This window comes from Armigeres subalbatus, chromosome 2 (genome assembly GCF_024139115.2).
Source record: "Armigeres subalbatus isolate Guangzhou_Male chromosome 2, GZ_Asu_2, whole genome shotgun sequence".
Lineage (NCBI taxonomy): Eukaryota > Metazoa > Arthropoda > Insecta > Diptera > Culicidae > Armigeres > Armigeres subalbatus.
The window spans coordinates 166554521-166579219 of NC_085140.1; the positions used below are offsets into that span (position 1 = coordinate 166554521).

The following is a 24699-nucleotide window of genomic DNA, read 5'->3' on the forward strand; positions in this document are numbered from 1 at the left end:
GAAAATCGTACCACTCGTGTCAATCCCTGCCCTTCGTATTACTCCCTCCAAAGCGATGTTGAATAGCAGACACGAAAGACCATCACCTTGCCGTAACCCTCTACGGGTTTCGAAGGGACTCGAGAATGCCCCTGAAACTCGAACTACGCACATCACCCGATCCATCGTCGCCTTGATCAACCGTATCAGTTTATCCGGAAATCCGTTTTCGTGCATTAGCTGCCATAGCTGGTCCCGATCGATTGTATCATATGCGGCTTTGAAGTCGATAAATAGATTATGTGTGGGCACGTTGTATTCGCGGCATTTCTCCAATACTTGACGTATGGCGAACACCTGGTCCGTGGTAGAGCGTTCACCCATAAATCCCGCCTGGTACTGCCCCACGAACTCTCTTGCAATTGGTGTTAGTCGACGGCATAAAATTTGGGAGAGTACCTTGTAGGCGGCGTTCAGCAATGTGATTGCGCGGTAGTTGCTACAATCCAGCTTATCGCCCTTTTTGTAGATGGGACACACGACACCTTCCATCCACTCCTGCGGCAGAACCTCATCCTCCCAAACCTTGGTAATCACCCAGTGCAGCGCTCTAGCCAGTGCTTCACCACCGTGTTTAAACAGCTCTCCTGGTAGTTGGTCAACTCCAGGGGCTTTGTTGTTTTTCAGCCGGCCGATCTCCTCCTGGATTTCCCTTAATTATGAAATGAATATTTTCGTTTTCTAAAGAATCACTCGGTGGCCATGGTGATCCATACACAATGTCATGCTCAGAATGTCGGATAATAACCTGGTGAAAATGGTTCCTGATAGGGATCTGCAGGGGACAAGAAGGCGAGCTGCGCAGAGAGCAAGGTGGTTCGATTTGAGTTCCCTCCGTGGACTACAAAGTTGGCGACGTGCAAATACTGACCGAGCTGAATGTAGATGAATTTTATGTACTGCAGAGGCCTTAGTTTGAATAAATCAAATGAAATAAATTCCGTTGATAGAATGTCAAATGGTGCTATGCAATGAAATTCATTATTTTTTGTTTTATTTTACGGATGTTCCGGAATTTTCGGAAGGCCACAGCATGTATAAGCCACAACATTAAGTGCATACTCATAATACAAAAACAAATGCATCAGAAAAATCTTGGTCCCCAACGATAAAATTTAGAAGTTTTCATCCTCCAGATTTCCCGGAGGACCACTCGGTTAGAGGTGTGCGCCGTCGTCGCCGACAGTGTATGGCAATCCCGTTGAAACTACAGAGGATTTCTCGTGAAAAAGCTATTTTCTTGAAAATTCCTTACAGTTTTTCGTTCAAAAATCGAAAAAGCTTTTCGTGAAAACTAAGAACTTTCAATGAAAATTCTGAAGAATATCCTTCGAAATCTTGAGAACACTACCGTTGAAATTCTGAGTAAATTTCCTATAAAATCAGGAAGATCTTTTTGTAGATTTTAAAAGAAAGAAAGACAGGATCACCATCTTTGACCAGAGCTCTCAAAGACAGAAAACTTAACACTTAACATTAGACAACGGACAGGACATTCACACAGCACCTAGTGAACAAGTGGAGCGTTTTCCGCTTCACGAAATGTTTTCTCCTTACTAGGGCAGGAATCAAATTCACACTCCATGGCTTGCAAATACACTTAGACGACTGACGCCACTAACAATGCAAATTCCAGAAATTTCAGGTAAATTATAAAGAATTTTCTTTGGGAATCTCGAAGAATTACCTGCGTAAATTTTCAAGGATTTCCTGTTGAAATCCACAGAAATTCACGTTGAAAACAAATGTTTTGACGGGGAAGGGCCGTTTATTGTTTGGCCGAATATGTCCTTAATCCGAAACTCGACTGGCATAAAATCATGTGGCCGAAATAGACATATGGCCGATAATGTCGTTCGGTCGAACAGGTCTTCTTCTTCTTCTTCTTCTTCGAACAGGTCATTTGACTTAAAAGTCGTCTAATCGAATAGGTCATTTAGCCAAAAAGGCCTAGATGGTCATTTGGTAGAAAAGGGTCATTTGGCCGAAATGAACATATGGTGTTGTTTGCTCGAGCTGCCGAAAAAAAATCGTTTGACCGAAAATGCTGCTTGGCCGGACGAGGTGACATAAGGTCGAAAACTGTTTGCGGCGTACGGGTGAAGATCATACGGCTGAACTGATAATTTGGCCGAAAAAGACATTTTCTCCGACAGCTCATTTGTTAGAAAATAGCGTTTGGCTAAACGGGTCGACGTTTTTCGCCGTATAATCCGATCAGCCGAATAACATTTTTGGCCAAATTGCCTTTCCTGCTAAACTAGCGTTTCGGTCAAATGGAATTTTCGATGGCATGGCCTATTCGACCAAACGACCTGTCGAATAGGCATACGGCTTTTTCAGCCAAAAGGTTAGTTTGGTCGTATCGCCGAACCATTTTCTACATAATAACCGTATCGGACAAATGGAATTCGGCTAGATAGCTTTCGGCTTAACGTATTATTCGGCCATATGGTATTTGGTCGAATGACTTTCAATGAAACGACCCTTCGTCTTTTAAAAATTTTCTCATAGAATATTCAATGAATTACTAATAGACAATAAGAAATTTCACGAAGAAATCCAAAGAAATTCCATAAAAAATCCAGTTGAAATTTCGTTGGAAATAGTTTTGACGTAGAACTACGTCTGTCTTTTCTATATTGGGGTACACTTTAAAATTGCAAAAAATCGAAAAACGTCACGAAAATATGATAGACTTTGATCGTTAATATCTCAGCCATTTCTCGATGGATTTTCAATTTTCTTGGACCATTCGATCAAGGAAGAGTCAACGCTTCATTCCCGATGTACACTGAAGTCGTTTTTACGCGGTTGTTTTTTACACGAATCGCTTTTTATGCGATTTTTCACTCAAATTTCGGGATTTCCGCGGTTCATTCAGACATACTTTGGAATTCAGGCTGGGTTTAACTTTGTTTTAATTCACGTGGCCCATATCATCCGCATAAAAAATGACTCCAGAGTATGACAATATATACGTATGATAATATTTAGCACTGAAACATGCTAACAGTTTAGGAATTGGTTTCGGTGAATCAGTCAATATCATAAGTGCATTGCAAGCTTCTTCTTCCATAGCACTACATTCCAACTGGAACTTGGCCTGTTTTTAACTATTAGTATTTCTTTAGTTATTGATTAAAAGCTTTCCTTGCCCGCCATTGCATTAGTATGTATCTTGTGTGGTAAATAAAATGGATACACTATGTCCAGGGTGTGAGAATGTTTCCACCCGAAACATCCTAGATCGGATCGAGAATCGATCTCGCCGTCTCCGGATTCTGCGCCTTTGTTCTCAAGGCTAACTGGGAACCTCAAGCCGGTATAGACGTCAAATTAATGCAACTTACAGGACTTTTAACTCGTTTCTGCTAACCTGCACGCGCGTTTTCTCTGTAAAGCATGGGGGAGTTTGACGACATCTGCTCGCTTACGTCTATTGATGCCAGTAGAGCGAAAGGCTCGGAATCTTTTTGCTGCTGCAGTAAATGCGTTCTGGTAATCTTTCTTCGGCTCTTGGTGTCTGCTGGAGTAAATGCAAAGTCCGACTCCTCACGTGAAGGAATGATAATTATTATCAATAAACTCTCAAACTGTCAAGCAGCGGCTAAGACAGCGCAGCGGTACACTATCAGCCAGATTTTTGGAATTATCATTTGATAACTTCGCAGGTGTGAAAAGTAGGCGAGTTGTTATCGGCGATAACTTTTAAATTCTTGCAACACAAAATTATTATTTTAATGTAAGCCAAACTAATCTAATCCCAATTTAATGTAAACAATGAAGCTCAATCGAATATTTGGCATTGTGTTTTGGTGTTATGTAGGGGAAAAAGTTCAAAAGTAGCATTCACCAATAATGCTTCGAATCAAGATACAATTATCGAACGATTCTTACTCTCTAGCGAGTTTTTATTAATTGATAATTTGGATATGTGATCGTTTGAGAGTGTTATTCATCCTCGTTTATTTGAAAAAAATATTTTTATCATCCTTTTTAAATGTTAGTCTAAAATCTCACTCAATCTCAGGAGAGCAGGATAAACAGCGAAAACAAATTCACCCTGGGCTTGAAACACGCTTGCTTTGGTCTCATCGAACAGAAAAGTCGAAAACCTGTATATTACATACAGCTACGTAGTTCAACGTCACCTTTGCGTACAACCCGATGGCTGCACCTTTGAGTTTTTTCTGAAACATAAAAAAAATCACAAGGAAATTCTGTTTCCGTGAAAATTTCAAAGAAATTCCCGTGAAAACTTTAGAGCAATTCCAGTTGAAAATTCTAAATTGTTGGAAGAATCTCCTGGGACAGCTCATTAGATTTTTCCGGGGAAATTTAAAGGATTCTTCCGTAAATATCTTAAAATATCCTGAAAAAAAAATTACGTTACGAACGTAATAAAAAAATCGCCAAGCCATCGCCGACCAAAATTATGACAAACGTTGCCGCCGAGGATTTTCGAATCGGCGCTGACCTCTAACGGTAGTCAGAATCCATGAACGGACCAACGGGATATTTTATTAGATGTTCTTTCTATAACCAAAATAAAGATTATTTGTGCAAAAGTTGAATTTTCAGCAACAACAAAAAAATGGCTCGATTATCCGGAGGGTTCGATTATCCAGAGTGAAACTTTTTTCAACACTCCGGATAATCGAGTCCGGCCTGTATACATTGTTGATAAAAGAGTAAAAATATTAAGCCCTCTTCAAAAGTTAGTCGCGAAATGACTGAAATTGATTCCTAACAACATTTTCCTGTTATGACAACATTAAAAACATCTTATAAGCTCGAAAAAAGGAAGAAAATATTTTAGTGATGTGGCCGAAAGTGTCGTTTGGCCAAAAGGGCTTTTACCTTCATTAAGGTACCCCCTATTTGTTGCTGTGAATGAAAATAAGCATAACTTATAAGATATATGAAGACGGACCTTAAAACTAACTGGATATATGGCTCTCCAAAAAGTTGTCTGGAATGTTTGCTATTCCGTAAAGCTCTCCAATTTAATTAAAGTTCATAAGTTTCATAAGGCTTCCGAGCTTCTTAAAATGAGGCTCTTAAAGAGAGGCTTCCGAGCCTCTCGAAATAGGATTTGCGAGCCTTTTGAAAGGAGAATTTCACGCTTCTTGAAAGGAGGCTTTCGACCCTTTTGGAAGAAGGCCTTCGAAGCTCATGAAAGGAGGCTTCCGAGCCTCTTAAAAGAAGGTGCTCGTGCCTCTTGAAAGGAGGCTTTCGAACCTTGTGAAAGAAGGATTCCTAGCCTCATAAAAGGATATTTCTGTGCCTCTTAGAGGGAGGTTTCCGAGCCTCTTGAAATTGGCTTTGCGAACCTCTTATAAAAAAGTATCTTTTCTTTTGAGGCTATTCAAAAGAGGGTTTCGAGGCTCCTAAAATGAGGTTTTCGAGTTTCCTAAAATTAAGTTTTTGAGTTTCTTGAAAGAAGGCTTCCGAGCCTCTTGAAAGGAGGCTTCCGAGCCTCTTGAAAGGAGGCTTCCGAGCCTCTTGAAAGGAGGCTTCCAAGCCTCTTGAAAGGAGGCTTCCGAGCCTCTTGAAAGGATGCTTCCTAGCCTCTTCAAAGAGCCTCTTGAAAGCAAATATTATATATTAACAATATAGTCCACTCTTGCGAAAATCAGGCGAACACGCGGTTCAGCGCTCCAACGGATGGCGGTCGAACTATTTTGAACGCGTCGACGCGCGTTATTACTTGTTACTCCCTGCATCGCGGCACATACTAAAACGCGTCGACGCACGCCAATGTATTTAACTTATTTTGTAAACAAACATTGTAAACAACATTGTTTTATCGATTCCGTATTTTTTTTTATCAATTTTGAGTTTCGTTAAATGCAAGCATTTTACTTTATCTGATACAGAAAAACTTATTCTGTTAGTTCTATTTTGTTCTCATTTTGCCATTTTGACTGAAATTCCGAACATGACTCATATTCAAAACACTGTCTTTTTCATACTATTATGAGACCAATTCCAGTCTTTACCTTTCATTCGGAAAATCTTTGAAAATTTTAGTTTTAGGGTGAGACAACGCCATTGTTCGTAACATGAGTAATGGTTGGAATTTGAGCCAAAATGGTATAAACTCACGTTGAATGAAAATACCTGTTTATATCATATAATTAAGAAAGTATTGTTCTGGAAATATTTTCTCTTTATTTTATTTCTTTCAAAATAAACTGTTTGCTTATCACGTATATTTTACTACGGTGCTTTACTGAACCAATTGTCTCAACCAGTTGCACTGCGCGTCAGATCTTGCAGATTGTGCTTCCGATCGAAAAAACCTTATCAGTTTTTTGTTGTTGATTCGTTATGCTACAGCCTAACTTCTGGATGTTGCACTAATGTTCAGGCAAGGCAGAAATCAATTCATCCGCAAAGGAACATAGGAGAACAGCTGAATCCAGAAGAAACGCAACGTATAGATGGGATCGTTTTTCAGCAGATTAGCGAATGTCAACGTTTCCCACGTGAGATTGTTGAAGTGGGTTCCAGATCAGGTTGGTTCCGGTAAAAGTTGCATCGAGAAACAGCAGCAAAGATCCGATAGCCCGGAAGAGATTCAATTTGACGAAACAGGATATGACAGAATACCGACTTGATGGAACAGGAGAATATATGCGAGACGCTGCCAAAATATGAGTTTTCTTTTCTGAGTGCCACAAATAGGTACGACAGAATTAATGCGAAAGAGCAAAATTTGAAACCATACTGATGGAAGGAAGCTTTGAGAAACAATGACGTTTCAATACTGCCCTGAAAAACAATAAAAACGCAGGGCCCACTTGATATTTTTTAGAAAGTTGGTTAGACTTTTCGTCACAAGTTGGCGTTGGTGTCCGAACAATCTGTTCACCAAATGATAATATGGGATATTGAGAAGTGGGCTATCTTGTACTTAAATTTCTTTGTTGAAAGGAAGCTTACGAGCTGCTTGGAAAAAGGCTCTCAAGTTGCTTGCAACGAAGCTACTGAGGTTTTCGGAGAAGCCGTCATGCCTCTTAAATGGAGGTTTTTGAGTTTTTAAATTCTAGAAATTAGACACTTAGCATTTTGTTCCACACTGTGCTGTTTGTAATGGTAGGATTTAACAGATTTTGATTAACTGAGCGCCATGCATATTATGTATACAATAGTCTTAGAAAAAAAAATACACAATTATCAAAACTTAATCGATAAGGTTTAATTGGAATTGTAATACATCCACCATTACTCATTTTTGTCCGAGGTACCACCAGGGGGGCATCAAAGGTTCCTCCAGGGGTACATGTACCTCAGGTTGAGATCCGCTGTTCTAGAAAGTTTTAGATGATATTTGAACGCCGTTTAGTGGCTATTGCGACTTTAAAACTTGAAAAATTAAAAAGTTATAAAAGTGTTATTGAACTTTTTAGTCATATTTGATTTAACTGCAACTTGACAACGGGTAAATTATGGCAGTCAATCTCATACGCCTAAAAAAGTACAACTAACGAACTTTAAAATAACACTCGAACTGTAGAGTTGTAAGCGAATCTAAGGAATGTTTCATCAAAAACCATTTCCTACTGTGCAAAGCAGAAATCCCATGACCAGGAGTTCATGAAACAATGCACCATGCGTCTCCATATGCTTATAAGTATGCTAATGTGCGTCGAACATATGGTAGGGGAAGAGGCCCCAAAACGCCCCCCCGATGCAAAACGCCTTTTGTGGTTTCCCTCATATTTACCGTCATTAAGATGTCCGTAACAAAACTAGATCTAAAATTATGTAGGATAGGCGAAAAAAGTTTCAAAATAGTGCATGAGAAGGTCGGAAAAACCGAAAATTTCCACATTTTGAAGAAACATCTAACATTTTGGCGAGGCAAAACGCCCTAGTAGCAATAACCTACAAAGTACTTGCGTCTCCACGGACTATCCATACTAGAATGCTGATTCACCGACGCGTGGTACTTTGTTCCCTAGGAGCTGCCAGCTAAAAGGCGTTTTGCCTCATGAGTTTTCCGGCAACAGAATATAACCACCCTTTTGAAATATGAATATTATCTATATGATTGAGATTTTTGACAATTTTTGAATGGCATCAACTAGCTATCTTGTTTAACTGATGCATAATGTAAAAATACCCATGAATAGCGTTACAAATAAGACAATAGAGCAGTGTTTGTTTAGCTAGGGCATATTGCCCCCCTTCCCCTATGAAAACCAATATGTTTCCAAAACTAAAGAAATTACGAACATATGTTGACTATTTTTGTTTGGTGCCGCGTTATATATGTGGCATTGAGGCACTGATTTTACGCATGTGCATGTGATCCAACGGACATCGTGTCTTGGAACCTTGAATGGTAGTGCAGTCTGGCAGAGGCCTTTTTCATTAGTAATACATAATGATGTTGTTTTAATCTAAGCCTCGAAAGTATGCTCCGAAAAGTTGTAGAGCAGCTGGCGATGGATTAAAATCGAAGAGATGAAACACTGCGTTGAAGTTTGAATATCCCGAAGCTTCTGAAGGAGGAATTCTCGCTTAACTTTTCAAAAGGACCTAAGTAACATTTTTTTATGAATTCATTTGAATAGCGCAATCAACAGAACAACATGAAAGCTTTTGTTTGCAGTACTCAAATTAATTCTTAAAAAAAAATGTTACTTAGGTCCTTTTGAAAAGTTAAGCGAGAATTCTCCAAAAAAAACTAATGTAAGAATTAGAGATGGGCGAACGCTCACGAGCCGTTCATTTGAGCCGGTTCGTGAGAAAGAGCGAACGAACCACGACTCTATAATTTTGGGCCGTGGCTCTCAAATGAGCGGTTGCTGTTAAAAATCAATGGCTCAAAAATTAGTTCCCTCGTTCAGTTGTTTAATTTTGGTGTTCAAGGAAACCCCACACCTTGAGAATGTTTGTTACGGATTTTTTTCGTAATCAAAATTCTGCCCATTTTGAATATTTTGAACTTAACTGTCCGTCGCATTTGGGATCCATGATCTGATTGTTTGACATCTGTAACTTTAGCTCGTAAATATTAACGTGCAAGGAAGATTGGTAATTTTTGCATGCGCTAAAGCAAAGACAATGCTTAAATACTTTTTTGTACGTTAAGGAAGCATTACACCTCGGGCAAATTTTCAAGAACAGCTTGGCTCCCATGTTAAAATACAGGCCGAAATTTAGATTTTCTGTGTCGGGAATACCCAAACAAAAGCCTTCATACTGCCGTTTTGATATGGGGGAAATTCTAGGACAAGATTCCCGTGGTGTGATGCTACATTTACGCCGGAAATCATCTAGAAACTTTGTTATGAACTGCTTGCAGGCTGGATAAGGCGATATGAAGATTTGTAGATAAATCAAAACTAAAAATAGCGTCAGTCGTGGAATTGACGTGCGTTGATCACTGCGAATAATTAATAAGTAGCTCAGCAAAATTCTAGATTCAAGTGATTCATCGATTAATGCAATTATCGAAGATGGCAGAAATTTCGCTTAAACTAACTTGCCAGGGATGAGTGTTTCGATGTTATGATGTGAAGAACGAAAAAAAAAATTACCCGAGTGAAATCGGAGAGCAAAGAGCATATACCTTCTCACAGTTTTCTGATTCTTAATATACAAGGATTTAGACGAACTTTTGACTGGACGAATTTGAATTTTCAAACAAGCACCTATACATATCATCAAAAACACAGTTGAATATACTAGATATCATAAAACAGTTTGGTTTTATGTTTCATTCGCAAAAAAAAACTTTGTAATGAGTCAACGAGCCGCTCAAATAAGTCGGCTCATTCAAGTGAACGCTTGGCTCAGAGCTACTCACTTAATTGAACCATTTTGCTCATCACTAATAAGAATATTCCACAATTTTCGTATAACGATTTCCTAGAATGACTGCAGAATTTCTCCAAAATATCAGAGCGAAATATCCTTTTAAGAAAAAGGAAAACCTGGGTTGAGGGAAGAGTGTGCTGCAAATATGTAGATTTTCGGTGGAATAATTCCCCCTTAATCCTGAATGGGGAAGTTCTCAGTTCTTAGGTCTAGAGAAATCCCCAGAATTTATCTAGATGGAAGAACCCAGAATGATTGGAAAATCAGTTTCCCAGAATTCATGGAGCAGGAATTTCCTAGAGTCCTGAAGAAATTATTCAGAATTTGAGAAAAATATAGTCTGCAGGGGGCCAAAATATATAAATGATCATAACTCCTGGGTAGGAATTCTCAAGAATGGTATGGTATAACCCTGTATTCCTGAAATATGAGTTTCCCAGAATCCGTAAAGAAGGAATTTCGAAGAATTTCTGGAATGTAATTTCTCCGAATTAAAGAATCCAAAATTCTTAGTGGAGAAATTCCTCAAAATTCTTAGTGTGGGAATTTTCCCGAATTCTTGGAGGAGTCTTAAATCCCCAGAATTTCTGCAGAAAGAGTCGCTGGTGGCGCAGTTCCCAGAATTTCAGAATCCTAAAAATTAATTTCCCAAAATTCCGGAAGAAAAAAAATCCCAGGAAGGGTTAGCCAAAAAGGTATCAGGAGGATTTTCTGGGTTGATATCAGTTATGTAAAAAGGTGTACATTAATATTTCTAGCTCTATGTGTCAATTGGCTCAATGGTGGTTTTGTGAATGCCAAAAATGCTATGCTAATCACAGTATCGAACCATCTGATGGCACATTTCATCATATGTGTTATCAGTTACAAAATCAGATGTCTTTTAAAACGATGGCATATCTGGAAATTAGCAGCGTAGTAAGAGAATTTAGTTGTTGGAGAGGGAAGGGACTTCTGTGTTGAATTCGGTAAAGCAACTAAGAATTGACCTTTCCCGTCAAATTTTTTTATTCATTCAATCAGTTTCTTGGCTTATTTAACGTCAACTTTTCCAAAGAATCCATATTTTTTGACGCCTCGAAGAATTTTTAAAATTAAAAAAAAAAGCGAAAAAGTGCTGTTTTTTTGGATTGGCCCGATTTTGAACGAGCACTTTTTCGGTTTTTGTTTTCGAGAATGGTTAAAGGCTTCAAACATATGGATTCTTCAGGAAAGTTGATCTTGAATAAGTCAAAGAATCGACTGAGATAATAAAACGAGGTCGAGAAAATGTCAATTATCCCAAGTAACAATTGAGGTTGTATCAGAGTTTTTAGCGTTCTTCAAAACCTAATCTTAAAACCTTTCATACAGTTCACGCAGTTTCTACAACCTCCGGTAGGTTTCTATATAACCATGTTACCTGATATGCGTTCCAGTTCAGGACCAACGGTTTTATAATATACTTCAAGTCTCACATGAAACATGCAACATAAAACCTCCTTCAGACTTGGTGATTTTGAGAACTACTATATAACTATGATACAAACACTTCATGACTATGATACAACAAATAAGCCGATAATTGAACAGTTATCAATTCTCAGGTTGATTATTTGTTTATTGTTTGTACTCGAATAAAAATATGTTTTTCTTCCTGCAATACATGGATTAGGGTAAAGTGTCCAATAGTGGACCCCCAACCAATAGTGGACCCTCCAGCCCTTTTTGCATAATTACAGCACAATGTAATCATTTTGCTATTAAATTTCATCGGGAGAACCTGCCTTACAGTCCTATGATTTGATTACATGCATTGGAAATGCAATGAAAAGTAAAATTAGATGATTTTTCACAATTTTATAAAAAGTAAACACGAGAGTGTCCATTATAGGAATATTTTGGGGTGTCCATAATAGGGAAGAAGAACGTCCAGAAACGAAACATGAAAATCAAATGAAGTATCGACTATAGGGAAGCAATTTCCTATTATGGACCCCAGGGTCTACTATAGGACGAATTCAGTCAGACTGTAAAATGGTAATTTTAACTAATGACGTCGTGTATTTGAGTGTTTTATGTATGTATCGCGAAGAGGAAATGCTGAACTTGTTATTAGATATCAAGCAGAATTATTATGTTCAAAATTTTCAGTCCTTATGCCAGGAAGAGCAAAAATCCGCTACTAGGGGGTCTACTATTGGGCATTTTACCCTACATGTCAACAACAAAAATATAGGAATTATTATCAGCCATGTTCAATGAAAGTTCATATCTAGCTTTTAGTGTTCTATGCATGTTTTAAGGCATGCCAGGGATTTTTCATGGTGGAACCATGATAAATAATCAGTATTTTAATAATGCGCTTCGTTATTTTTTTATAATTTAGAATTTTTCAAGTTTAATTAATTGCCTTAGTCAATTACTTTCGAAAAAATTTCAATGAATAACCACTTTGTTTGATCAAATAATCAAAGCATGATTCTTAAAACTTGTTAGGATGACCAATTTTACCGTTTAAAAGGTGAAACATAAATATGTACGATAGGCTAGGTGTACCAGTTGTGGCTATAGCACCAGTTGTCGAACTAGTGCTTTATATGCCAAATGACCAATCAAATCACCGCAAACCAAGTTCATAACGATTAAGCATATTCATATGGCACGATAACAACATATTCATATGACACGATCACAAGCCTCTCGGCCGCTTCAAAGTTATTTGAGATTATAATGTGCGGAGCAATTCTGGATGCTTCAAAAAACTATATATCCACCAATCAACACGGATTTTTGCCCGGGCGATCTGTTACCACGAATTTGTTGAGTTTTACATCTAAGTGTATCTCGAGTATGGAGGACAAAGCGCAAGTCGATACTGTCCTGTCTACACCGATTTGAAAGCAGCTTTTGATAAAATCGACCACGAAATTCTGCTACACAAGTTATCCCGCCTCGGAATATTTACGCAACTGGTATCTTGGTTGAAATCCTATCTTATGGATCGGCAGCTTCGGGTGAAGATCCATTGTTATGTGTCAGCGCCTTTCACAAACAGATCTGGTGTACCGTGTACCGAATAGATCACTGCGGAATACTACTTTACTACAACCTCACTACCGTCGAACGATGTTTGGATACAATGAACCGATTTCGGCATGTATTCGCGCATTCACGGCTGTCGAAGATTTATTCGAGTTCAACGAGCCAACTACACGTTTCGTAAATCGGGTTAAACGCTTGTTAAACTAGTAATAAGTTTTTATTTCTATTAAGACTGTTTGTCAGATAGACCATTTTAAATACAAATACAAATACAAATACAAATAACACCTACGATTCCCTCCAAAACAAGCAAAGCATAATTGTAAAAATTGATTTTGCTTAATTTTTAACGTCCTTTGCACCAGTTGTCGCACTAGTGGGCCAGTCCCATAAGAAAACAATGGGATTTTCCAAATAAGGAATCAAAATTAAGAATAGTGCCACAACTGATACATGCGTTCCTATTATGGATTAACCATTTTCAGGATATTAACAAATATTATTGTGATTTTCACAGCTGTTCTAAGGAGCAGAAAGTAAAACCTTTCGTTCCACCCACATGCCTTTTACTTATTTTTTAAAAAATAGATGTTTTTATGTATGGCGACAATTGGTGCACCGACCTTATTTCGATTATGAAATTTAATTTTTTATTTCATATCGGCAACATTTTTTCGAATAAAACTTTGATTACATAAAATATCCTTCATATAACCATTACTCCTGAACTGGCCCTATCTTGGTATTTCAAACAACTAGAGGTTTTATCTTGACCTTTCTCAAAACCATGTTACGACTAGGAAGTTTCATCTTGGTCAAACTAAAAGCTTGGTAGTTTTATATATAATGACAACATGAAAACGTAGACAGATATCTTGAATCTTAAACAAACTTTTTCTACCCTCGGCGTCGCATGCAAGTACTTTTAAAAATAAGTATTTCAATTAAATAGCATATAGTGACAATTGTTAAATGGTATATTTTGTACCATAAAAGTGTTTTACTCGTGTTAAAGTGGTAAAGCATGTATGGATTGAATACATATTGTCATACCCCTCATCGGTAAATGCCGTTTGAACAGTTTTGTCGACGACTTGAATATATAAGGGAACTGCTCCTGGATTTCATCTTATGGCTCCGATGTTTATACCATTTAAAGCAAAGCAATGGAAAGGTATTTGATTTGTGATTTTTTTTACAAAAAGAAGCGACGAAATTGGCGCCGTATTTCTTTGCTAACCGATAGATGGATATGAAGATCGACTGTACCATTTTGCACCAGATTTACCATATTAAGTCCCATTTTTTGGCATTGCAAAAACAGCGTCTGACAGGCGCTAAGTGAGCTATTACAGTGGGCTGACTATGCAGTGCCTATGCCAGAAGAGAGACTAGCAAGACGTGAGAACCTGAATAAAGACGTCGGCTCCGTGGTAGACCCCGCACTCGCTGACTGTGTGCGACCGTGTACAGCCGGAATACAGGGAGACTGGCAGCCCAAGAACAACCGACCTGGAACAAAACATTACATTTAGTTTTGCTCCGGACAACACGGAATGTACGACCATCATTGACCTATACCAATACCAGTAAATTGTTAACAAGTTTAAAAAGTATAGAGACTAGTCAGACAAGGGCTGCAAGTCTTCTTTTAATAAAAACTAGATGGAAAGCATTTAAACATCAAAATTCAATTTCTTGTGGGCGAAACCTGAAGAACAAACTACCGCCAATCTCTGAACGTTGCACATTTGCACAAGCACCATAACTTGCAGGCATTTTATAAATGCATAAACTCTACATTATTCCAACATTCATAACTTTTCCTCGCACTTCATCATGATTTTGATAAGAATGCTCCAGAAATAAAATATTTCCTCCACGGAACAACCATAAAAGAAACTTTCCTTTTTTCGAATGCAATTCTTACCGAACCGATCTCGCCACTACTGCTGACTGTCTGCGCCTGATATATCTATCCTCGGGGTGGTACGGTTCTGGCGGATGGTTCCATTCTCGGAAATGGAGATTATAACAACCATGCTATATGGATGATGGTTCTGCCTCGGTTGCCGCATCGTTCTGATATAGGCCAAATCATTTCAAGAAAAGGTATATGCAGAACTAACCAGCATTCGGGGATTGCGCTCGGAGGGAAAATAAGGAAGAAATAAAAATTTATATGTATCAAAAGAATCACTCACGTTCTGCAGACGTGAAGATGTGTAGCGTATTTCCCTCGTTTTCTGCTGTTGTCGACGGTGTGCCATGTGTTGGAAACGGTTTCGCGGAGGAGAATACAGCCAGGCAGTGATAGACTAAGTTTCTTTTATAAAGTAAAAAATCGTTTGAAGAGGAAACTTTTTCACTGTTTCTAAAGATTGTCCATTTTTGTTCGCAGCTCACACAATTGCTCTCGTTTTGAGTTGCAGAAGATTGTCTTCATCAATCATTGTGGCAGTAGCAGGGAGGACGAAAATTGAAAGATAAATAGTGAACATTTCTTTTATCCCATAAACTTGAAAAATCTTTGCTTCCCACTTACATATACCTACACTTATAAAACTATGTACACGAAGTTCGGTAAAACGGCATATATGCGCCCGTTACAGAATCCAGCCAAATAGTGCTTACTACTTAGTGCACGGATTAAGCTATCTATTTAGGATCTTTATTTTCTTACCTGAATCTTCGAAGTAGAAGCTGGAGAATAGAACGATAACCAGAATCGCGCCGCAAACCACCATCATGTACCAGATCTCAGTTTCGAAAGGTAGCAGAAAAAGGTTCCGCACCGTACTCTGCCGTCTTGGATGTCGGAAAATGAAGCACGGTCTTTCGGGAGAAAAGACGATTATCGGAAAATTATGGGATTATTATCATTGCATAATTAAAAAGGCTATCGGAATTTTTTTTTAAGTTGATTCAGATGTACACTGACCCCACAATCATGGGTCACACACTAATATGAGTCATTTCCATTCAACCAACATACAAATTGGAATGATTAATTATTGTTACAAAGTGAACCATATATGTGGGGTCAGTGTACAAAATTTTCGAGAATTGCTAGAGTATAAATTTGTAAAGCATTAGAAAGAACCTCATTAGCCCAATCGAGTGACTTGAAGATTTTGTGACGCAAATTGGGTTCGTGACATTATCTTATGAAAGCTTAATTTAACTACTCTAAAAAAAATCCTGATAACAGCTTGTAGTCAAATCTACCATTTGTCTTGAGGAATAATTACAAATGAACTGCAAAAGTGGTGAAACACAATGAAGCAGCATGAAAATTTTGAAAACTGAACGAAGTCCGCCAAATAAATTCTCTCTGGAGAATGGCGGATATGGTTTGAGATATTATCTCATCATTTTCAACTGGAAGGGTAGCACTGACGAAGTACAAACATCGAACTTATATATCACTGGATGCATTGCTTGTTTTTCTCCTAGGTTATTCAAATAAGACGAAGGTGAACATCGGTTGCAATTGAGCAACTGCACACCAAAACGGCACTGAAAACTACACACAATGACCATACGTACCGTATTTAACGGGACAGTCCCGTTTTTCAGACCTTATTGTGCTGTCCCGTCGCACATAGGGGTATTTTCGCAATCTAGCCGGAATAAATTATTTTATCTCTCAAACTGCTATATTTCACCTTATTTTATGATACTGTGATGATAATTTAGCTGAAATATCAGTTTTCTTAATTTTCACTTTTTGACCCATGTGCTTTACCCTTTAAAACCCTGAAAAACATTGATAATTTCAATTAATTCGTTCTCGTCATCGCTTCTACCGAAATCAGTTCAACTCTATGTGTTTGCAAGGGGAAACATATAGCTAAAAGATGGTGTCATGGAAATTGCTCTATGACTCTTCCTCTTTTCATAGGGATGTTGAATGTATGATATAGGTCATAAATGCCTTAAATACAGTACCAAACTAAAACATCTGCTTTCAAAATGGCGCAAGTTTGCGCAAGATTTTTCTTCGATCCTAAAATATAGACATAAATGCGTCCTCTCTATACTGAAATATTACCGAATATCATCGAATAAGTGTTTTATGCTTATTGAAAATATGAGGAACATTAACTAGTTTTAGCTCGAAAATGGACTTCGATTTACTCTTTTGTATTTCTATTCAGAATCATTTATTCTTGTCAAAAACACGTTAACATGATACTATTTTGTCTACTTTTTCATGGTATGTACTGATCTGTGGATTACTGTGACAAATATTTGACCACAATTAAACATACCGAACGCAATCAAATTCAACAGAGAAAACCGTTAATTTCCTCAACGAAAAACCTCTAATTTTCTAGAATTGTAGTGGTAAAACTTTAAATCTAAATAGAAAACCTAGTACTAGGAGTGGCTCGTCTACTATTCAGAGAAGTTTGAGACATATTTAGACTGCTCTAGGACAATTTTGAAAATTTAACTTTATTCCGGCTAGAATGACGAAATACCCCTATGTGCGTCGTAATCTAAAAAATCCTCAATTTGTCCCGTTTTTTCATTGATTCTAAAGAGCTTTAAAATATTATCAAATATATCCTAAATGTTTTTTTTTCTGTTCCTAATAAGAGAGATTTGCAGCCCTCGGCTGGCTTGTCTCTCAACAAGGAAAGTGAACGGAACCCATAAAAAAAGTGTGAGATGTTATGTTATTAGTGATGTATTTTAAAAAATGCTAGCTATGCCGTTTTATATTTTCCATTGATCGCCTTTTCAATCATTTAATTCTCTTCGAAACATTAAGAATCAAACCGTCTAATAATATAATATATTTTTCTTATTAAGAATCATTTAAAGTCTTTCAGAATAATTTTGAATATTTTGAAACCATCTGCTGTAAAAATCTGCTGATCAACATCAAGTTTAGGGTATTTTCAAAAAGAGGGAACATTTGGTCGGATTGAAGGCTAGATTAAAAGTCCTTACGTACTTCAATGCTAGTTTACACATCAGGAGCATGTCTGGAGCTGGTTTCGCTCCCATGTGTGGACTAGAGATGTCGTAAAATCTCGATTAATCGATTAGTAACTCATCGATTACTCTCGATTCTTGACTATTATTGAATCGATTCATCGTTAGGTAGTAATCGATTCAAAATTAATCGATTATTACAACGATGAATCAATTAATCGAAGTGATCGACATCTAAGCGTTGTCGTAAAATCCCGATTTATCGATTAGCAACTAATCGATTACTCTCGATTATGTCGTTGGGAAATAATCGATTCAAAATTAATCGATAATCACAACGATTAATCGAAGTATATAATCTATTAACACGTACGTCCCCAACCCCCATTTTACGCCAAAACTCAAAATTCAAAACCATGCAGCTCAGCCAATTTCTAACGGATTTTCAAGCAATCTTCTGGAATCGATCACAAAATTCCTATAGTTTTAGGAACCGAGGTCAATTTTTGTGCAATGGCCATGGTACCGGATATATTCCGGGGAGTACTGGGGTTACCTCCCTCCCGGAAAAAATGGTCACTGGAAGATCGGCTTCGAAATCCATCGTGCGACATGTCAAACTTCATGATTTTGCAAAACAAGTACACTGGAGTCCATTTCGGTGATTTTTGATCGAATTGGCCACCCTCCGGATACTTCCAGGTAGGCCTGTGCGCTGATTGAAATTTTACCGGCAGTGGCGTGATAGATCATTTTCAGGCAGCGGCGGCGGCGTCACGCCGTTTATGATCAGCGTGAACCAGTTTCTAGCGCCAAAATTTCTACAGAAGTTCGTCAAAGATACTCCCAGAAGTTCCTCCACTAGTTTTTTTTTAAAAGATCGTCGAGAAATTCCTTTGGACATTCCTCCGTAAGTGCCTCTGGGAAGTTACTTCAGAAACTCCTCCCGGATTTCACCTGGAAGTACCTTCAGGAATTCCGGAGGAATTCCTGGAGGAACTTCCGGAGGAATTCCTGGAGGAACTTCCGGAGGAATTCCTGGAGGAACTTCCGGAGGAATTCCTGGAGGAACTTCCGGAGGAATTCCTGGAGGAACTTCCGGAGGAATTCCTGGAGGAACTTCCGGAGGAATTCCTGGAGGAACTTCCGGAGGAATTCTTGGAGGAACTTCCGGAGGAATTCTTGGAGGAACTTCCGGAGGAATTCCTGGAGGAACTTCCGGAGGAATTCCTGGAGGAACTTCCGGAGGAATTCCTGGAGGAACTTCCGGAGGAATTCCTGGAGGAACTTCCGGAGGAATTCCTGGAGGAACTTCCGGAGGAATTCCTGGAGGAACTTCCGGAGGAATTCCTGGAGAATTTCCGGAGGAATTCCTGGAGAATTTCCGGAGGAATTCCTGGAGAATTTCCGGAGGAACTTCCGGAGGAATTCCTGGAGGAACTTCCGGAGGAATTCCTGGAGGAACTTCCGGAGGAATTCCTGGAGGAACTTCCGGAGGAATTCCTGGAGGAACTTCCGGAGGAATTCCTGGAGGAACTTCCGGAGGAATTCCTGGAGGAACTTCCGGAGGAATTCCTGGAGGAACTTCCGGAGGAATTCCTGGAGGAACTTCCGGAGGAATTCCTGGAGGAACTTCCGGAGGAATTCCTGGAGGAACTTCCGGAGGAATTCCTGGAGGAACTTCCGGAGGAATTCCTGGAGGAACTTCCGGAGGAATTCCTGGAGGAACTTCCGGAGGAATTCCTGGAGGAACTTCCGGAGGAATTCCTGGAGGAACTTCCGGAGGAATTCCTGGAGGAACTTCCGTGGGAATTCTTGGAGGAACTTCCGGAGGAAATCTTGGAGGAACTTCCGGAGGAATTCCTGGAGGAACTTCCGGAGGAATTCCTGGAGGAACTTCCGGAGGAATTCCTGGAGGAACTTCCGGAGGAATTCCTGGAGGAACTTCAGGAGGAATTCCTGGAGGAACTTCCGGAGGAATTCCTGGAGGAACTTCCGGAGGAATTCCTGGAGGAACTTCCGGAGGAATTCCTGGAGGAACTTCCGGAGGAATTCCTGGAGGAAATTTCTGGAGGAACTTCCGGAGGAATTTCTGGAGGAACTTCCGGAGGAATTCCTGGAGGAACTTCCGGAGGAATTCCTGGAGGAACTTCCGGAGGAATTCCTGGAGGAACTTCCGGAGGAATTCCTGGAGGAACTTCCGGAGGAATTCCTGGAGGAACTTCCGGAGGAATTCCTGGAGGAACTTCCGGAGGAATTCCTGGAGGAACTTCCGGAGGAATTCCTGGAGGAACTTCCGGAGGAATTCCTGGAGGAACTTTCGGAGGAATTCCTGGAGGAACTTCCGGAGGAATTCCTGGAGGAACTTCCGGAGGAATTCCTGGAGGAACTTCCGGAGGAATTCCTGGAGGAACTTCCGGAGGAATTCCTGGAGGAACTTCCGGAGGAATTCCTGGAGGAACTTCCGGAGGAATTCCTGGAGGAACTTCCGGAGGAATTCCTGGAGGAACTTCCGGAGGAATTCCTGGAGGAACTTCCGGAGGAATTCCTGGAGGAACTTCCGGAGGAATTCCTGGAGGAACTTCCGGAGGAATTCCTGGAGGAACTTCCGGAGGAATTCCTGGAGGAACTTCCGGAGGAATTCCTGGAGGAACTTCCGGAGGAATTCCTGGAGGAACTTCCGGAGGAATTCCTGGAGGAACTTCCGGAGGAATTCCTGGAGGAACTTCCGGAGGAATTCCTGGAGGAACTTCCGGAGGAATTCCTGGAGGAACTTCCGGAGGAATTCCTGGAGGAACTTCCGGAGGAATTCCTGGAGGAACTTCCGGAGGAATTCCTGGAGGAACTTCCGGAGGAATTCCTGGAGGAACTTCCGGAGGAATTCCTGGAGGAACTTCCGGAGAAATTCCTGGAGGAACTTCCGGAGGAATTCCTGGAGGAACTTCCAGAGGAACTTCCGGAGGAACTTCCGGAGGAACTTCCGGAGGAACTTCCGGAGGAATTCCTGGAGGAGCTTCCGGAGGAATTCCTGGAGGAACTTCCGGAGGAATTCCTGGAGGAACTTCCGGAGGAATTCCTGGAGGAACTCCAGGAGGAATTCCTGAAGGAATTTCCGGAGAAATTCCTGGAGTAATTCTTGGAGAAGCTTCCTGAAGAAACTTCCAGTTGAAATCCGGGAGGAGTATCTGGAAGAATTTCCTAGAGGCACTTATGCAGGAATATCTGGAGGAATGTTTCTGGAGGAGTTTCTTGACGATCTTTTGAAAAAACTCGTGGAAGAACTTCTGGAAGAATTCCTGGAGGAACTTCTGAATAAATTTTGGCGCTTGAAACTGGTTCACGCCGATCCACGCCGCCGCCAATTTCAACCAACGGCGTGACGCCGCTGGCTGAAAATGATCTATCATGTCACCGCCGGTTAAATTTCAATCAGCGCACAGGTCTACCTGGAAGTACCCGGAAGGTGGCCAATTCGATCGAAAATCGCCGAAATGTACTCCAGTGTACTTGTTTTGCAAAATCATGAAGTTTGACATGTCGCAAGATGGGTTCCAAGATTGAACAAACATTGGCCACTTTCCCAAGGGAACCAGGCCCTGGAAGTACCCGGAGGGTGGCCAATTCGATCAAAAATCGCGGAAATTTCCTCCAGTGTACTTGTTTTGCAAAATCATGAAGTTTGACATGTCGCACGATGGATTTCGAAGCCGATCTGCCAGTGACCATTATTTCCGGGAGGGAGGTAACCCCAGTACTCCCCGGAATATATCCGGAACCATGGCCATTGCACAAAAATTGACCTCGGTTCCTAAAACTATAGGAATTTTGTGATCGATTCCAGTAGATTGCTTGAAAATCCGTTAGAAATTGGCTGAGTTTTGAATTTTGAGTTTTGTCGTAAAATGGGGGTTGGGGACGTACGTGTTAATTTTCGACATCTCTAGTGTGAACGGGACTTATGGGATTTCGTTATGAAAAATTTGAAATTCGTCCCGATTCAAAATACAATCCGGCGGAAATCTCCGATAGTCCGAACTTGTAAATCAGGCTTTAAATTGGTCAAGATTTTTTTACTTTTTGCGTCGGAATTACATCAGTTCCGCTTTTTTTTATAGTACATGGGAACAAAATCAATGGACGTAATTCCCGAAGTGTAAGGCTACTTTTAGCGTCATTTAAAACAACTTCGATAAAAAGGGCAGTTAATTGATTAGATTTGTCATTCATTCTCATGCGCCATTGAAAAAATTAAAATAACATTTTATTAATGTTCTTTCCTTGTTAAGATTCTTGTTATTCTTATCTGCAGATTTTTTCCCACTTACATTCATGAAAAAGGAATTTGGAACGGGAAATAATTGCTCGTTTCGCATTTGTCTCTTGGCAATTTTTCTTTTCTTAGCCAATGTTTCAATATTGGAAATGTTTTTGATATTGGTCAATAGTAAAATCCTTAATGCATGTCTAAAAGTAGATTGAAATGAAATTTCAAAATTCCTTAGTTTTTTTAGTATTGAAAGATTCTGCTCCTTGGTGTTTTTGACCGCGTCCCCTTTGAAGAGTAAAATATTTGTAGTCAAATATTTTGCCAAAAGTAACTTAATACAATAAAAGGTTATGGTGGTGAATGATTCACTCTAAAATATTTCTAATTTCTGTAATTCTGTAAATCTGTAATTTGTAAATTAAGCCCATATATCTTGAAATTTCCACAGCTCTTGAATATTATCACAATGTTTTTTGACATGTCCCGTTTTGCAAGCGCGTTTGTCCCGTTTTTTCATCGAAATGATCTGGTTAGCCTAACAAAAATAAACTTGACTCAACATTATGTTTTTAACACCAGACCAAAGATTCAGAGTGTGGGTTCCCAAACTATGGGTCGCGAAAGATAAAACGTGATTCATACTTTCGTTGGATAATTAGAGAACAACAAATTTACGAAGCCAAAGGCCTCTTTTATTTGTCAAATACAATGACAATTTCTTCCAAAAAACATTCCAAATCTTAACCAAATGCGGTGTTGAACTTCATTAATAATAAGATTTAAGAACAATCTAATAAAGATAAAAAAAAAAATCCATGCTAATCCAAATTCAATTCAAATCAAATCCAATGCAAATCTAATCCAATTCACATCCAATCTAAATCCAGATTATCCAGTTCGCAGTTTATGTCATCATGGAAGGTGGCTCAGGACTTGGCGGCAGTCAATCCGGGCGACCTATTACGGGAACAAAAAGTTATCCAGAACTGTCTGGTATGGACGCCCTTTGGCCCCTTGGCTTTCTGGCCCGGAGTTGGACTGGTCAACATCCAGTTCGCGTTCTATCTAAGAAGAAGAAGTTCGGCATGGCCAACGGTAGAACATAAAATTCTTCAGAATATCAGCTGGAGAGGAGTAGTTTTCAAAGGAAATTCCTTGGAATTTTTTGTTCAAAACATAGATTTCAATAAATGGTCATGGTCAGATGCAAAATCAAGAAATCTATTTTTTGATCTGTGAACCAGAACGATGAATATTACCCGATTGGTATCTCTGAAGACAGCATAAATCTAAAACTAGCTGGTGTTGAAGAAAAGTCTTCCCTCATCCAGGACATCGTGAATTAAAACTTGGTGAGAGAATTCTATTATATATATTTACCAAGTTATATTTAAACTATATAATTATATACCACAAAATAACCATCAGGGCACCCGATTGAAGCAATTTGGATAGGAAGAGTGGAATCGCCAACTTACTATTGTTAACATCTCGTGGATAAAGGGCGGGCTCTTCTCCCCAATCTGGGTCAATCTGAGTAACAAAGGCTAGATTATTTTATTGTATGTACGAACTTTCTTCTGGAAGGAGATTCTCTTTTCATTCCGTGGATTCGCATAAGTGTCTCTGCTTATGGAATCACCCCACCCATTTTGGCCCTTCATACAGGAGTTTGATGAAATACAAACAATAGTATAACCATGATCAAATCGTTTGTCAGATATGGCCAGTGCTATCAGCAGGTGCCTTGCTACAATAGATGGTAGTTTCATCATCTTCATCATCATCAAAACATAGATTTCAATAAATTTGGAAATCAACGGAATTTTTAAGATTTTTTTTTTGGGTTTGGTGTTTTACGACTGAAAAAGATGCACTGTTCGGAAGTTCAATTTCTACGAGAAATTCTTTGTACAGTAGACGTTCGATTACTGCAAGCCATTTAACTGCAATACCTTTTAACTGTAAATCGATAGTTGCTACTGTTTTGCAGTTATCAGATCGCTGAACTTCAAAACTAAGCATATGCGGTATTTCGAAAAATTTCGTTTCAGGTCGTTCGAAACGAAATTCCGCGGAATTTCGCGGAATTTGAGCATGGCGAAATCTGATTTCTTTATTTCGTTTCGTTTCGTAAAATTACAAAAATTTCGCTAGGAAAAACTAGCTTCTCACGAAACTTAACGGAATTCCGCGAAATTTCGAAACAAAATTTTAACTTAAACCATACTTTATATTATCAAACTTTTCTTTCTTTTTCTATTTGTTTTGTTCATCGGACTATGTTGTCTACATGAAATTCTTAAATCTAATGGTAGTTGTTGGCATGCACCAACACGGAATAAGAAATTCCAAGTTTATTAATAGATCGTATATTAAAAACTTTCTGCAAATAACATAGTTCATTAGATAAGTGTCAGTTATAAATTGTTTTCACTTACGTTTAGTATTCTTATTCCTTTTTTTGTTTCTTAGTTTGTCTAATTATTATTGTGGTTGCAAACCTGCAATTGCAATGCATTAGAATTCGATTATATGACTGGATTCTAATTGGATTTACCGTAGTTGGGGGATTATGACACGTG

General features: G+C 39.1%; 1 protein-coding gene across 1 annotated transcript in view; it reads right to left on the reverse strand.

Moving 5' to 3' along the window:
- LOC134209359 (uncharacterized) overlaps window positions 1–24699 on the reverse strand; it is a 137730-nt gene that overhangs the window by 79031 nt on the left and 34000 nt on the right. The window contains exon 6 of the mRNA XM_062685346.1: window positions 15584–15735. Coding sequence (XP_062541330.1) covers window positions 15584–15735 — 152 coding nt within the window. The remainder of the gene's footprint in view (window positions 1–15583; window positions 15736–24699) is intronic.